Source organism: Rosa rugosa, chromosome 4 (genome assembly GCF_958449725.1).
Source record: "Rosa rugosa chromosome 4, drRosRugo1.1, whole genome shotgun sequence".
Lineage (NCBI taxonomy): Eukaryota > Viridiplantae > Streptophyta > Magnoliopsida > Rosales > Rosaceae > Rosa > Rosa rugosa.
Genome location: NC_084823.1, coordinates 38,620,572 through 38,634,530, shown reverse-complemented (window position 1 = coordinate 38,634,530; position 13,959 = coordinate 38,620,572). Strand labels below are relative to the sequence as shown.

At 37.7% G+C, this 13,959-nt stretch overlaps 3 protein-coding genes and 1 pseudogene across 3 annotated transcripts; 2 read left to right on the top strand and 2 right to left on the bottom strand.

Annotated features, from left to right (window-relative positions):
* Positions 1–99: 99 nt before the first annotated feature.
* Positions 100–3,082, bottom strand: LOC133706836 (U3 small nucleolar RNA-associated protein 18 homolog; annotated as a pseudogene).
* A 1,541-nt stretch (positions 3,083–4,623) lies between these two features.
* On the top strand, positions 4,624–5,857 carry LOC133706837 (uncharacterized). Its single transcript, XM_062132394.1, has 2 exons — positions 4,624–4,752; positions 5,012–5,857. Exons 1-2 carry the CDS (start codon positions 4,630–4,632, stop codon positions 5,327–5,329), a joined length of 441 nt encoding a protein of 146 aa, XP_061988378.1. The 5' UTR covers positions 4,624–4,629; the 3' UTR covers positions 5,330–5,857.
* A 690-nt stretch (positions 5,858–6,547) lies between these two features.
* LOC133741811 (uncharacterized) lies at positions 6,548–9,180 on the top strand. The gene is made up of 4 exons (XM_062169527.1): positions 6,548–6,636; positions 7,032–8,083; positions 8,367–8,546; positions 8,847–9,180. Exons 2-4 carry the CDS (start codon positions 7,073–7,075, stop codon positions 9,162–9,164), a joined length of 1,509 nt encoding a protein of 502 aa, XP_062025511.1. The 5' UTR covers positions 6,548–6,636; positions 7,032–7,072; the 3' UTR covers positions 9,165–9,180.
* Positions 9,181–11,059: 1,879 nt separating this feature from the next.
* Positions 11,060–13,656, bottom strand: LOC133744783 (receptor-like protein EIX2). The gene is made up of 2 exons (XM_062172827.1): positions 11,116–13,656; positions 11,060–11,071 (listed from the first exon to the last, which is right to left on the bottom strand). The coding sequence occupies exons 1-2, from the start codon at positions 13,654–13,656 to the stop codon at positions 11,060–11,062; spliced, it is 2,553 nt and encodes an 850-aa protein (XP_062028811.1).
* Between the last annotated feature and the right edge of the window lie 303 nt (positions 13,657–13,959).

Sequence of the window (13,959 nt, the reverse complement as noted above, 5' to 3'; positions counted from 1 at the left end):
TGCTAAAGGGTACCACCTGAACCATGGATGAATTATGGATACGAGCACCAAGCTGCTATGTATTTATTCTGAAAAAAAGAAAAAAAAGCGAATTACATGGAATGTGTAAACCTTGTCATCTGCCAAAAAAATTTTTAATGTAAAATTTAATAGAACACAAAGGAAAAAAGATTGGAGGTCAAAACTTCAGCAGTTTTTTGTAACAAGAAGCCATCACAGTACTGGCAACTATCGAAATGAATCACAAACTGAACTGTCTTTCTAGACGCACCTTACAATGGAATTGTCAGGAAACCTAGCAACCGAAACTTCAATACTACAAGGAATAATACAACAGCATCTTGTTTCTTGAGGTTTCATAACCTTCGTTCTATGCATGATGGTAATGATGCAACTTGTACAGCAACACTTTTCCAGCAGCATTGCCCACAGCCATGAAACCTCCACCGGGACTAAAATCCAAACAGCGAGGATAATGCAGGACCTGCCTTTGAGGAGGCCAGTTGGAAAATACAGTGTATGATGGAACATGTACCAACTTTAAGCTGTCCTTCTTCATGCTCGAACAAATAGCTAAAATTTGAGCATCATTATTGAACTTCATAAAATCTACTTTGGTTGTAAGATTCTCGATAGTCTTGATTGGTTTTCTTTTGCCTCCTAAAACCTCATCTCTATTATAAATATTAACAATCCCACTGTCTGAACCAGCAGCAAACAAGGATCCATTTGGAGATGCACAAAGGGCTGTACCATTGATTCAACCTTCATCAACCATTTTATAGAAGCAGGCCCCTGTTCTCAGATCCCACTGGTAAACCTGTCCATCTCCACCAGAGCTCAATAGTTGCTTCCCATCATTGGAAAAAGCTAAAGAGCGAACTGTTCCATTCATCTTGAGTGTCCCAATCAATTCCTTTGTTTTAGTGGAAACCAATAAGATATAACCTTCATTTCCCACGAACGCAATCGTACTTGAATCAGGGGAAACCTCAAAAACTTCCAAGCTTTTCTCTTCTCTACCAACCAGGGGACCTATTTTATCAACTTTCGCCTTTACTAAATCAAAACTATAAAAGAATTTCCTCCTTCCAGCTATAATAACCTGAGAACCATCAGGCAAGAAAGCTGCCTTCCGTATGGGACAATCATCAATGAAAATGCTTTCAATTTTAGTATTCCGTTTGCCATCAATCTGAAAAAATCTAAGCGTTCGATCCAATCCAGCAGCAAGAAGCAACTGAGCATTTCTATGAAATTGCACCGAATTAATTGGACCATTACGAGGTTCCTCTCCATTTGCATCCACAATTGTTGAATATTCAAGAAGTCCAGGCAGCAACTTTCCACCACTCTTCACAACAAGGTCCTCATTTGTACGAAGGAGATCATCAACAGCTCCAACCTCCTTGTAGCCACGGGGCACTACTAAGCCATTTTCTTCATCGGAGGATTCATCATCAGAGTATCTATTGTACCTCGACTGTGAATCAAATTGAGACCATTCTGTACCTGGATTCAGCTTAGCATGCTGAGCCCTTAATCGTAAAACATACTCAGAACCAGAAATAAAATTTTCATCCTCTTCCTTCCTCAGCTTCCTCAATCTATTAACCCTAGCGATATTAATGTTGGCCTTTTCCTCTTCCTCATCCATCCACACAGGTTTCCTTTGCTTAGTATCCTCTTCTGAGAATTTTGCATCATCATCATTGCCAGGGTGCACAATACTTGCAGAACGGTCAACAAAGAATAAAGCAGAGCCTTTATCGACCTGGTCTACAGCTTCTTCCTCATCCTCCTTCCCAAACTCAACTGGGGAATAGATTGATCCAAACAAAAAGTTTTCCAGCTTCTTTGTTTCCTTTTCTTGCTCAACTGCCACCTTCTCATCCTCTCCGTTGCGTGCTTTCTTTCTCTTTGTCATCCTCATGATCTCTAAATTAGATTCTTTTCCATCACCGCTGTCTTCATTCCCTTGCAGAAATGAAGGTTCATCAGCATCCATCCTCTTAGTCTTGTGGCCGGGAATGTTTTGTGATATTAAACTCATCTTTCATAAGAACAATGCCTTTGCTTCTGCAAAATCAAAATTAGTAAACTGAGGTGACATGCAATAACACAAAATGGCTTTCAAAAGTATGTAGAAACTAAAGCATACATCCAGTTAAGTTTGCTTGCATCACTTTGAAAACTCTTATAACGGACAAGTACAAATCTCACACTACATTCAGTTATCGACTTTAGCAATCAATTCCCCAAGTTCTAAGCACACACAACAAAATAAAACACTTATACACAGTATATATAGATGCAACGGCTGAGTAATTCTTCTTTCAGTAAAAAATAATACTAATAAGGAGTGCAGGAAAATTAGGTGGGTGAAGAGACGTAGAGAGGGGTATCAATGGCACCATCTAAACAACCATTTTTCTCAAAGATCAGAATTTCTGATCCTGAAATGTCATTCTTTATCTCTGAGGCTATAAACTGGATTATGAGTGGCTTAGTCACATCATTGACAGTCCAAATACAGAACAGAGACTACTCATGCCACTAAAGAATAGCCTCTATCTCCGCTAAAATGATAGCCTAGGCCTAGCACATCTTCCAGCCCGAAAGAACAATGCACAATCAAGTTTAAGAAAGAGATTGAAATTTCAATTGCATAAACTGATAGTAGCCTGAAGCCCTCATCACCATTAACACCCAACACTAGTTTCTACAGTCTCGATCATTTTCTGAACTTAACCCATCCATCCAAACTCATAGTTAACCTCATTCATCTAACTTAAAAACCAGTTACCAACCCAAAATCAATCCAACAAACAACACAAAAATCCAAATTGAAAGAGAAAATAGCAACAGCAAGCTATTTGCCCAAGCACCAATCTTAATTCTAAACTCAACAGAATGAAACTCAATTCACAAACAACTGGATTAGGTAATAAAATACCTCTGGGGAGCAAATCCGCCGAAGAAGAAGAAGAAGAAGAAAGGTTTCAGAGTAAGCAAGGGAGGTTGAGGAAGGGTTTTAGGGGTTTAATGATGGGTTGGGCCTTTGTAATGGGCTGATGTCTTTTGGGCCCAAACTAGCTTTCTGGGTTTTAGTACTAGAAAACAGGGGGAAATTTTGGAAGAGAGAGGAGCTCGTTTCTGATTTTCCCGCCGGAAGAAAACCCTAAACTCTTGGCAGTTGTTCGGAAATCCTCAAGGGCTTATTGAGTGCGCCAGGGCTTTGGATCAGATCAGATGAATCGATTTTGGGTAATCCCACATACTAATATACACGGTTACTGTAGTTTGTTTTTGTTTTAGGTTTTTTATTTTCATGAATTTTGAATTTCATTGAAGGAGAAAGCAATTAGGGTTGTTTGCAGTGTTGCACGTAGTCCCCTTTTATATTGATAAATTTTCAATTCTTATTTTGTTTCTTGCCCTCTGATATTGGATTTTGGTTCCAACTACTAGCTAGACTGATAGTTTCTGTTTATTGCAATTTTTGTTCTCAAACATAGACTTATAAAATCTCAAATGTATACAGACTAGAAGCATATGGAGATTAAATGGTCGTAGGCGGTAGGCTTAATGGTAGATATATGATGTATTTAGTATTTACATTAGTTTTGTTTGCATCTCATCAATACTTGTAGGTGTAATTTTCTCTAACAAAAACAAAGCAAAACCCAGCGTCGGAGGCCAGCAACGCAGCGCATCACTACACCTCCCAGGGCATCATGACAGGCTTGACAGCAACCCCTCCCATCTACACCTCACATATGCACCCAACGCAGCCCCCAGGCACCCTTTCGCCTCACTCCCTTGAACCTCAGAGGCCAACTTCACCATCTCCACCAACAAGTGGATATGATAAGGGCACCCACAAGGAAAGAAAGCAAGCTGAAAAGGAAACCATGCCATCCCAAATAAGCAATCCAACCATAACCCATTACCTGAACCTGTAGGAAGGAGGAGGAAGAAGGAGAACAAGTATTTGGATGTTGATTGTGGGGGGCAAAACAGAGACCGGCTCAACAAAAATTAAACTTCACTGGGGGCAGCTGCCCCCACTCGTCCCTATGTGCGTCCGCCACAATGTAGGTGTAATTTGCTCTTACAAAAACAAAGCGAAACCGAGAGTATTATGGAGCATAAGAATAAGTCATTGGCAACTGCAACTTCTCAAGCTCAAGGAGCTTCTGCTGACCCCATGGTAGACAGATTGAGTAGTGTTCCACGCGAAGTTGCTCACCATATTCTTTCATTGGTCAGTTTTAAAGATCTCACTCGCTTGTGCAGCATGTCCAAAAGATGCAGAGAGTTTTATCTATCAACTCCATCATTGAATTTTTCTTCCTTGATTTGGTAAATGAATTATGTAAATGAAAAAAAAAAAAAATCATGACATGGGTTTAGTTTCTTCTTAATTATAGGTTGATTGCTTAGATAATTACTGAAAATATGTCGCATTGAGCTGAATTGTTGTCACCAGTTTTTGTTAACAGGTTTGGCTGCTCCAAGTTTGTCTATTTCAGAGTTTGCCTTAATCTTTGTGATATTGCAGGTATTGCTCAGGGAAGGTTCCATGCATGCCCCATTGGATGGTACTATACTACTATTTACTTGGGTATGCATATTATGAACTTGACTGATGACCTAGTCCCTGCAATGGTATCTCTTCTGAGAGGAATGCCTAATTTGAAGACTTTGTACATGAATTCTTACCCTTCCTTGCACATTGTTAAACCAAAAGTAAGTGATCGTCAATATTGCCTTGCCTACCTCTGTCACACAACACACTATATTCCAATGACATGTCTAGAATACGAAGCATTATTGAATCAAATATTTAAAGCAGTTGTCCGTAATATATGTTACTTTGGAGCTTAAATATCAATCTGGAGCATTGTATCCGTAGATGACCAATCATAACCCATTGCCGGTATCTTTCTGTTCTTCAGCTTGTATCTATTTTTTGTTTTTTTAATTCATTTGCTTCTTTCCTTCTCAGGCCTGTGGTTTTAAGAGGAAATACTGGAAATCCCAAAATCTGGATTGTATTCATCAGCTTGAGGAGGTATCAGTAGCACTCTCCACTGGTTATCCTACTAATGCCTTGGAGTTCGCAACATATATTCTTGAGCATGCTCCGAAATTGAAGAAAATGGTCATATGTTATTCACCCCACCAGTTCTATATTATAGAGAGGATAAATAAAAGCAAGAAAATTTCCTCTGCAACTGTTGTCTTTAAGAAAAGAGGAGTGAATGACGATGGAGCAATGGGTGAAAGTTATTATGGGAAGCTCTTTCACTTGCACCGGTTCTGATCTTGTACTTTTCTTAGAGGAATGCATGGAGGAAACCTAGTCTTGTGTTTCTGTTTTTGGTATTGTTATCAATGGGGTGGAATTGTATTTTTATGTTTCAAATCTTATTGAGCTTAAATCAAGTAGTATATATATGTCAAATGCAAAATATAGGGTATCCAGTGTTTTAAGTTACTTTGTAGGCATGTAGCCGTGAAATATTGCTATAAACAAAAGTAGTGTTCGGCATCTTGAACTTTTTCTTTATTTTGTGGAAAGTGGTTATTTACAGTACTTGGCCTTTAACCCAGTACAAGGATATGGATGTCAATTATGTAGTTTTCAATTTCGTTCACGTAGTTCAAGTTGAGTGTCTGATTATAGGCTTATAGTTCAGGATATTTTCAATTGAAACTAATGAAGTAAAACTTCTGCTTTTACATGAAATCTGCAGTTGATATATCAGTGCAGCAGAAATCGACAGATTACTGTTTACTTGGTGCAGGATGATCTGAACCCTATTCCAAGAGCTGTACGCAAACAAGGCCATCCAAACTCCAAAGAAAGTCATAGGTTCTCATCGTGCTATCACTGCTATGTTATGGTTTCTTCAATCCTTTCAATACCATAATGTAAAAAGACAATCTTTTGTAAGGAAAGAATTCTTTCATTAGTACCATTAATGAATTCATATCCGATAGATCACTTTGATTTTCATGTCAAGATCATGAAAAGCAAAAAGTGAAAGGATAATTCATTTCATTGTAGCCATTGTTCAAGTTATATGGCCATGCCTTGAGAGTTTGGACAATAGCCTTTGTTCACGTATTTGCTTTTGGTATGAAGTTAATAATTCCGATCACAAACTTATACCCAAAAGTATCATGTATATGTTAAGCTGGTACAAACAATGACAACGTAATTGGACCAAGAACGATCTCCTCCCTGCCCTGAGTGGAGTGGTTTATTCTCAAGTATTCTTATTTGAAGCAACTTACAAACAATGTTCAACTAAATTTATATGCAATTTCAAACAGATTTGGAAGGAGATGACTAAAACTCATTTGTTTTGTGATGAAGATGATAAGAAATGATCAAAAGACTTGGATGGGCTTGTAGGGGTTTAATCTAATGAGTCTGGGCCTTTATAATGGGCTGAAGTATTTTGGGCCCAAACTTAGGTTAGTAGTAGTATATAAAAGCAGGGGGAAATTTTGGAAGAGAGAAGAGCTCGTTTCTGATTTTCCCGCCGGAAAAAACCCTAAACTTTTCGCAGTTGTACGGAAATCGTCAAGGGCTTTGGATCAGAGGAGATGAATCGATTTTGGGTAATCCCACATTCTAATATACGCGATTACTTTAGTTTTTTTTTAAGGGTTTTTAGGTTTTTATTTTCATGAATTTTGAATTTCATTGAAGTAGAATGCAATTAGGGTTGTTTGCAGTGTTGCACATAATCCCCTTTTATATTGAAAATTTTTCAATTCTTATTTTGTTTCTTGCTCTCTGATATTGGATTTTGGTTCAACTGCTAGCTAGACTGATAATTTCTATTTATTGCAATTTTTGTTGCTGTTTAAGAGTTGCTCAAACATAGACTTATAAAATGTCAAATGTATATACAGATTAGAAGCATATGGAGAGTAAATGGTTGTAGGCGGTAGGCTTAATGGTATATTTAGTATTTACATTAGTTTTGTTTGCATGTCATCAATACTTGTAGGTGTAGTTTGCTCTTACAAAAACAAAGGAAAACCAAGTATTATGGAGCATAAGAATAAGTCATTGGCAACTGCAACTTCTCAAGCTCAAGGAGCTTCTGCTGACCCCATGGTAGACAGATTGAGTAGTGTTCCATGTGAAATTGCTCACCATATTCTTTCATTGGTCAGTTTTAAAGATCTCACTCGTGTGGGCAGCGTGTCCAAAAGATGCAGAGAGTTTCATCTATCAACTCCATCATTGAATTTTTCTTCCTTGTTTGGAAACAGGCAGCAGCAATTGAACTTGTTGAATTGTATAGATAGGTATATGATTCATCGCAGGGAGGATAAGATAAAGAGCTTTTGTATTAAATGGGATTTCTCTGCAGGAATTTCAGAAGAGAGTTTCCGAATGATGACTTGGATCCTTATTGCAGTGAGGTGCAATGTTGAAGTGCTTGATCTTCAGTTGAGGTTGAATAGAAAAGATGGGGCAACACTTGAATTGCCATCTTGCATCTATTGTTGTGAATCTTTGAGGAATCTGTTGATCAGGACAGAGACAGTTCTTAAAGCACCCTCCTTTGCTTGTTCCAATAATCTCCAGTACTTGAAGTTGACTAGTGTTAGAATGGATGATGGGTTTGGCAAATGGATCTCATGCTCATGCAAATTCATTAAGGAACTATTGTTAGAAAATGTTCATGTCGGAAGTTTCACCATTGAAAGCTCGTCTTTGGAATCATTTACATTGGTGTATACCTATAATAGTGACCCCTGCCATTTTAGCATCTCAGGTGAGAAACTTGCAGAGATAAGTATAGAGTGGGAAAATAGTCAAGCTAGCAGCAGTATTACCAAATCATTAAATGTTTATGCCCCAAATCTGAAGTATTTTAAATGGATTGGGAATTTGTTGAGTTACCAAAATTTGGGGAAATTTATGTGTTTAGAAAAAGCTCATATCTTTCTGAAGCAAAAGGGAGATGAATATGACTTTGACAATGCATTTGAGGTTCTTTGCAGTTTCTACAGGGTTAAATCACTTGTTCTGAGTGGGGAGGCTATTAAGGTAAAGCTACATCACCCTTCAGAGACAGCTTTCTTTCTATTACCCCCACCCCCCTTTTAAATAATACAGAAAACCAGAAACACTTGATTTCGTAAATGAATTATGTAAATAACGAAACATGATATGGATTTAGGCTTTTTCTTACTATATATTGATTACTTGTATGGTTTCTGAAAATATGTTGCATTTCGCTGAACTGTTGTTACCAGTTTTTCTTAACAGGGTTTTGGGTGATCAAATTTTGTCTATTTTAGAGTTTACCTTAATCTTTGTGATATTGCAGGTATTGCTCAGGGAAGGTTCCATGCATGCCCCATTGGATGGTACTACTTACTTGGGTGTGCATATTAAGAGCTTGACTGATGACCTAGTCCCTGCAATGGTCTCTCTTCTGAGAGGAGTGCCTAATCTGAAGACTTTGTACATCAATTCTTACCCTTCCTTGCACATTGTTAAACCGAAAGTAAGTGCACGTCAATATTCCCTTCCGTCCCTCTGTCACACAACACACTATATACCAATGACATGTCTAGCATTATTGATTTAATAAAATTTTTGAAGTAATTGTCCGTAATACATGTTACTTTGGAGCTTAGATTTCGATATCCAGAGCATTGCATCAGTAGATGACCCGTCATAACCCATCACCCGTAGGAAGTGTAGTTATGGGAATAACATTTCCTATATTTCTGTTCTTCAACTTATTTCTTGGTATCTATTTTTTTTTTTTTTTTTCAAAATTCATTTACTTGTTTCTTCTCAGGCATGTGGTTTTAAGAGGAAATACTGGAAATCCCAAAATCTGGATTGTATTCATCAGCTTGAGGAGGTATCTATAGCACTCTCCACCGGTTATCCTACTAATGCCTTGGAGTTAGCAACATATATTCTTGAGCATGCTCGGAAGTTGAAGAAAATGGTCATATGTTATTTACCTCGCCAGTTCTATATTATAGAGAAGGTAAATAAAAGCAAGAAAATTTCCTCTGCAACTGTTGTCTTTAAGGAAAGAGGAGTGAATGACAATGAAGCAATGGGTGAAAGTTATTATTTTGAGCTATTTCACTTGTACGGGTTCTGATCTTGTAGTTTTTGATGGGGAATATAGTGAGGAAACCTAATCTTGTATTTCTCTGTTTTTGGTATTCTTGTCAATGGAGTGAAATCGTATTTTTATGTTTCAAATCTTTTTGAGCTTAAATCAAGTACCATATCAAATGCAAAAGGGGAGTTCTAGTCATACAGTCACATTTGGTATGTAGACAACAATAATGTAAAACATACGATAACCGTCAAAGGTAATCATTCTATGTTATGGTTTCTTCAACCCTTTCGACACCATAATGTAAAAGGATAATCTTTTGTAAGGAAAGAATTCTTCCATTAGTACCATTAATGAATTCATATCGGATAGATCACTTTGATTTTCATGTCAAGATCATGAAAAGCCAAAAATGAAAGGATTATGCATTGTAGCCATTGATCAAGTTACATGGCCATGGCTTGAGAATTTGGATAGATAGTTATTTGTGTTAATATGTATGCTTTAGCTTTACCTACATTTTTGTATCAGATGCTTGATGCTTCCTAGTTTGAGAAAGGATGAGGAAAGAAAGAGATTGAACAATGGAAGCATCTTGTCAGCGGATCTCACTGCATCGTGTGATGGAGAATTCAACCCTATTTCATTGTTATTCTGTACACGAGCTTAGTAAAGCGACTAACAACTTTTATCCTTCCTGCATCATCTTAGGTTGTGAAATGTCATGGATGTCTAGATGGCCGATTCATTCCCATCAGAATGGAAACACGATGACGAAATTAGGTCCCGAGCCATTTGTTACATTATCATGTGAATGCAAATGAGCAACTATACCATTGTTTTGCATCTCTTCGGTTACTGCTTATAATTTCCTATAGCACTATACCAGCTAGCTTCAGTGCATGAATAACTGTTGGGATCTCATCATGAATCCCTACCATGGAAAACCAGATTTCATTGCAAAGCAGCTTGCCACTGATCACATCTCCATCTCGCCTTTCTCAGGCCAATAATTCATTGGCACCTCAGGAACTAGCTGCATTTTCATGTACTTTGTTCGCAAAGTTGTGTAAATTCTCACCCTCCATAACCATTCATCCCCTGAACTATCGTATGTTAAGAAACATTGTACGTTTATAGGAACAGTCGTACTTTGACCCTACCTAATGCATTAAGGCCTATCTCTATATGATTATCTGTATAGTGCTGATATTAAAACAGTTGAAATACTAAGAGACATGGATTATTAATTTATTATTATTATAGTGATCAAGTTAGATTGACATAAATGAAACTTCTGGAGAACAAGTTGAATAACATGCACAAACATGATCAAGTTAGATTGGAATAGATCTGATTAATTGAAATGCTCTGGAATGGAACAATATATAATTGCAGCCAATTACTTTGAAATCAATCGAGAAAGATATGTTTAAATTACAGCCAGAAAGATTAGGAAGCTAAATAGAGGTCTTGTTGCATGGAATCAAAAGTTATACCAGCTCATGCTACATACAATCCATTATTCATACACATTTCTCAAGAGAAACAAGCATACTAGTTATTTCTGCTTGCTGAAAGAGAAAGCAACGACATCTGAAAACCTTCAACATTAAGCCTTGAATTTTTTTACTTCCGGGATAATTAGGGTCATTTCCCTGAATGCCAGAATCTCCTAACATCATGTCAAAACAAATGACAGTCAAAAAACAATATTTCTAAATCATTGAACAAATATTTTGTGTTTCCAAACGATTGTTATGCTATAAATTTGAAAGAGTTTCTATAAGTATATCTAGCCAGAAAACATAAACACTAGAAAAAATAAGTATTATGTAGCTTAGTTTACCATTTATCTTTGAAGTGTCCTCCGCACAAAAATCCAATCTTTTGCATTGTCCAGGAATCTGAAATAAGCATATCTATAAGAAGTCTTAAGCAGTAAACTGCCGCAGACCATCCAAAATCCAGTGACGAATCCCAGCACTACACTGATAAAGAATCCCAGGCTTATGAGACCATCTTTATCATGTTCTTTGTTATCATCAGCTTGAGTTGCTCCATCTCGTGAGCAATTTGGTGTCAGCGGTGGTCCACAAAGTCCATGATTTCCCATATATTTAGAAGCATCAAAACTTTGAAGTTGAGTGCTAGTTGGAATTCTTCCTGACAAGTTGTTGTATGATAAGTCCAAGACACTAAGAAAGTTTAAGCTCGCAAAACTTGCAGGAATTTTACCAGATATCTGGTTTCTTGACAAATCAAGAGATTCTAACATCTTCAAGTTACCAAAGTTTTCAGGAAGCTTTCCCATCAAATTGTTTCTTGACAGATTCAGAGAAATCAACTGTGTCATATTTGCTATGCTTTGCGGAATTTTCCCAATCAAATAGTTGCTTGAAATGTCAATGCTTCTCAAACCTGTAATATTGGGAAACTCAATTTCTATTCCTTTCCACACAAGTTCCACAATAAAACCACCAACTCCCGAATCATCAGCCAAGGCGGTTATGTTATTGAAGCAATGTGGCAAGCCTCCTGAAATATTGTTGTGAGAGAGGTCCAAGACATGAATGGTGGCTAGATTGCACAGTGAGAAGGGTATGATTCCATTGAACTCATTGGACCGTAAGCGTAGAATCAGCAAGTCTGTTAGGCTTTGGCCAATCCATGTTGGTATCTTTCCCGACAACTTATTGTTGCCAAGGTCAACCATCAATAGTTGGGTACAGTTCTCTAAAGAAGGCAATTCTCCTGAAAAGTTGTTATCATGTAAACGCAATATCGCGATTCCCTGTAGATTGCCTAACGAGCTTGGTATTTTTCCAGATAATTTATTCTTTCCCAAATCCAACACTTGCAATTCTTGAAATTGCATCCAACAATTAGGAAGCTCCCCAGACAATAGGTTCTTAGAAATGTCAAGATACTCCCAATTTGGAGCCTGCGTTGCACATAAGGAAGACAAAGGTCCTGAAAACCTATTATTCGAGAGATACAGGTATTGTAGCATAGGAGAAAATGATGGCAATGCGCCAGAAAATAGATTAGAAGACAAGTTAACATAACGCAAGCTTGTCGATGACAGATTCGGCAGTTTTCCTGATAGTCCAGCATTAGAGAGAAAAAGATAGGTAATATTTGTCTGCCTTAGAATCCACTTGGGAAAAGCTGGGCCCACCTTGCAAGAGGACATGCCTAACCAATCAGTAAGTTGAAATGGTGGATTCCAATCAGAGCTCAGGTTGATAGAGAAACGATTACCAGAAAGATCCAAACTCTGTAAACGAGAGAGGTTCAAAAAGTGGGCTTCTGTTATGACACCACTCAAAGAATTCCCGGAGAGATATAATGTTTCAAGGCTAGAGAGTTGCCCAACACTCTCGGGTACAGACCCATTTAGTTGATTCTCGGAAAGCCATAACACTCTTAACTTTGAAAAACGTTTCAAATCTGGCCAGTACCCCCAAAATTGGTTATAACTCAAGTCCAAGGTCTCAAGTGTGTTCTCAGCACAAGACAAGGTTTTAACAGAGTCCTCAATGTTTTCAGACAATTGGTTTGACCATAAGGTCAACGACTCTAAGCTGCATAAGTTTTGAAAGCCTTTTGGTATCCCACCTTCAAGTTGATTCTGTGACAGATCTAGTGTTACTAGAGAAAGCATGCTTGTGAAGACATCTGGGATGGGACCTTCAAGATTGTTGGAAGAGAGATCAATATGGACAAAGTTGCTGCTGACATTGGCTATCCAATAAAATATTGAAGAATTAAGCAGAGAGTTCTCAGAGAGGTGAAGAATTTGAAGAGAGGTGGAAGAATTAATAAAGGAAAGTGATCTTAGATTGACATCAGGAAGATGACAGGAAGATAACTGAAGCTCTGTCAGTAAAGTGAGCTTGCTTAAAGATTGTGGCCAATTCACAACCTTTGACAAATCTAGATATGACATGTTCAGGTATCTCAAGGAAGAAAGATGAGATAACCACTCAAGATTTTCTAAACGAATATATCCGTTCCCGGAAAGATCAAGAGTGAGCAAATTAGAGAGGTTCCCAAGTTGGGGAGGAACAGGTCCACTAAAATTAGCATCTGCAAGTTTGAGTTCTTTCAATTGACTCAAAGAGCCAATGAACTTGGGAATCATATTTTCTCCAAAATCAATATAACTGAGGTCCAAGTAATTTAGATATTGCAATTCAAGTAGTGAAGGACTAATTTCACCACTTAAAGGAACTTCAGCAGAATAGAGATATGGATCATAATTAAAGGAGAAATCAAGTCTGGTGACATGACCTGTTTGGTTGTTGCACGCTATTCCTCTCCACTTGCAGCAATCTTTCTCACTTTTCCAAGAGGCAAGAGCATTTGACTTATCCACAAGGCCTTGTTTGAACTGGAGAAGAGCATGCCTTTCACTCTCCAAGCACATGATGTTGTTGGAGCTTCCAACACTTGAACAAGAAATAGCAGAGGCAATGGCCAGGCACACAAGCCCAACCAAAACAGAATGCATAGACCCACCACTCATTATACTGAAAAACATGATTATGAAGATGATATGCAAAAAGCAAAGTGAAGTATATATAGTTGAAGCAAAAGGATTTTGGAAACTACACATGTATAATTGTGGAAACAGCAATGGAGTTGCTTCATTGACTGACTTGATTGGCATAACTTGGAAATTGGTTTTTTCTTCATTGATTTTCTTTAGTCTCAGTCTCAGAATATGACAGAAGATGACCCAGCACCACTCATATCATGTGGTTCGAATATGTCATAGTTTTGTACAATCATTCTATGCTTTCTGTCCTGAATGAATACTAGTTTTTGT

Coding starts and splice junctions, on each gene's coding strand:
- LOC133706837 (XM_062132394.1), top strand. CDS start 4,630: ATGCATATTATGAACTTGACTGATGACCTAGTCCCTGCAATGGTATCT. Junction 4,753..5,011: donor TGCACATTGTTAAACCAAAA/GTAAGTGATCGT, acceptor TTTCCTTCTCAG/GCCTGTGGTTTTAAGAGGAA.
- LOC133741811 (XM_062169527.1), top strand. CDS start 7,073: ATGGAGCATAAGAATAAGTCATTGGCAACTGCAACTTCTCAAGCTCAA. Junction 8,084..8,366: donor TGAGTGGGGAGGCTATTAAG/GTAAAGCTACAT, acceptor GTGATATTGCAG/GTATTGCTCAGGGAAGGTTC. Junction 8,547..8,846: donor TGCACATTGTTAAACCGAAA/GTAAGTGCACGT, acceptor GTTTCTTCTCAG/GCATGTGGTTTTAAGAGGAA.
- LOC133744783 (XM_062172827.1), bottom strand. CDS start 13,656: ATGAGTGGTGGGTCTATGCATTCTGTTTTGGTTGGGCTTGTGTGCCTG.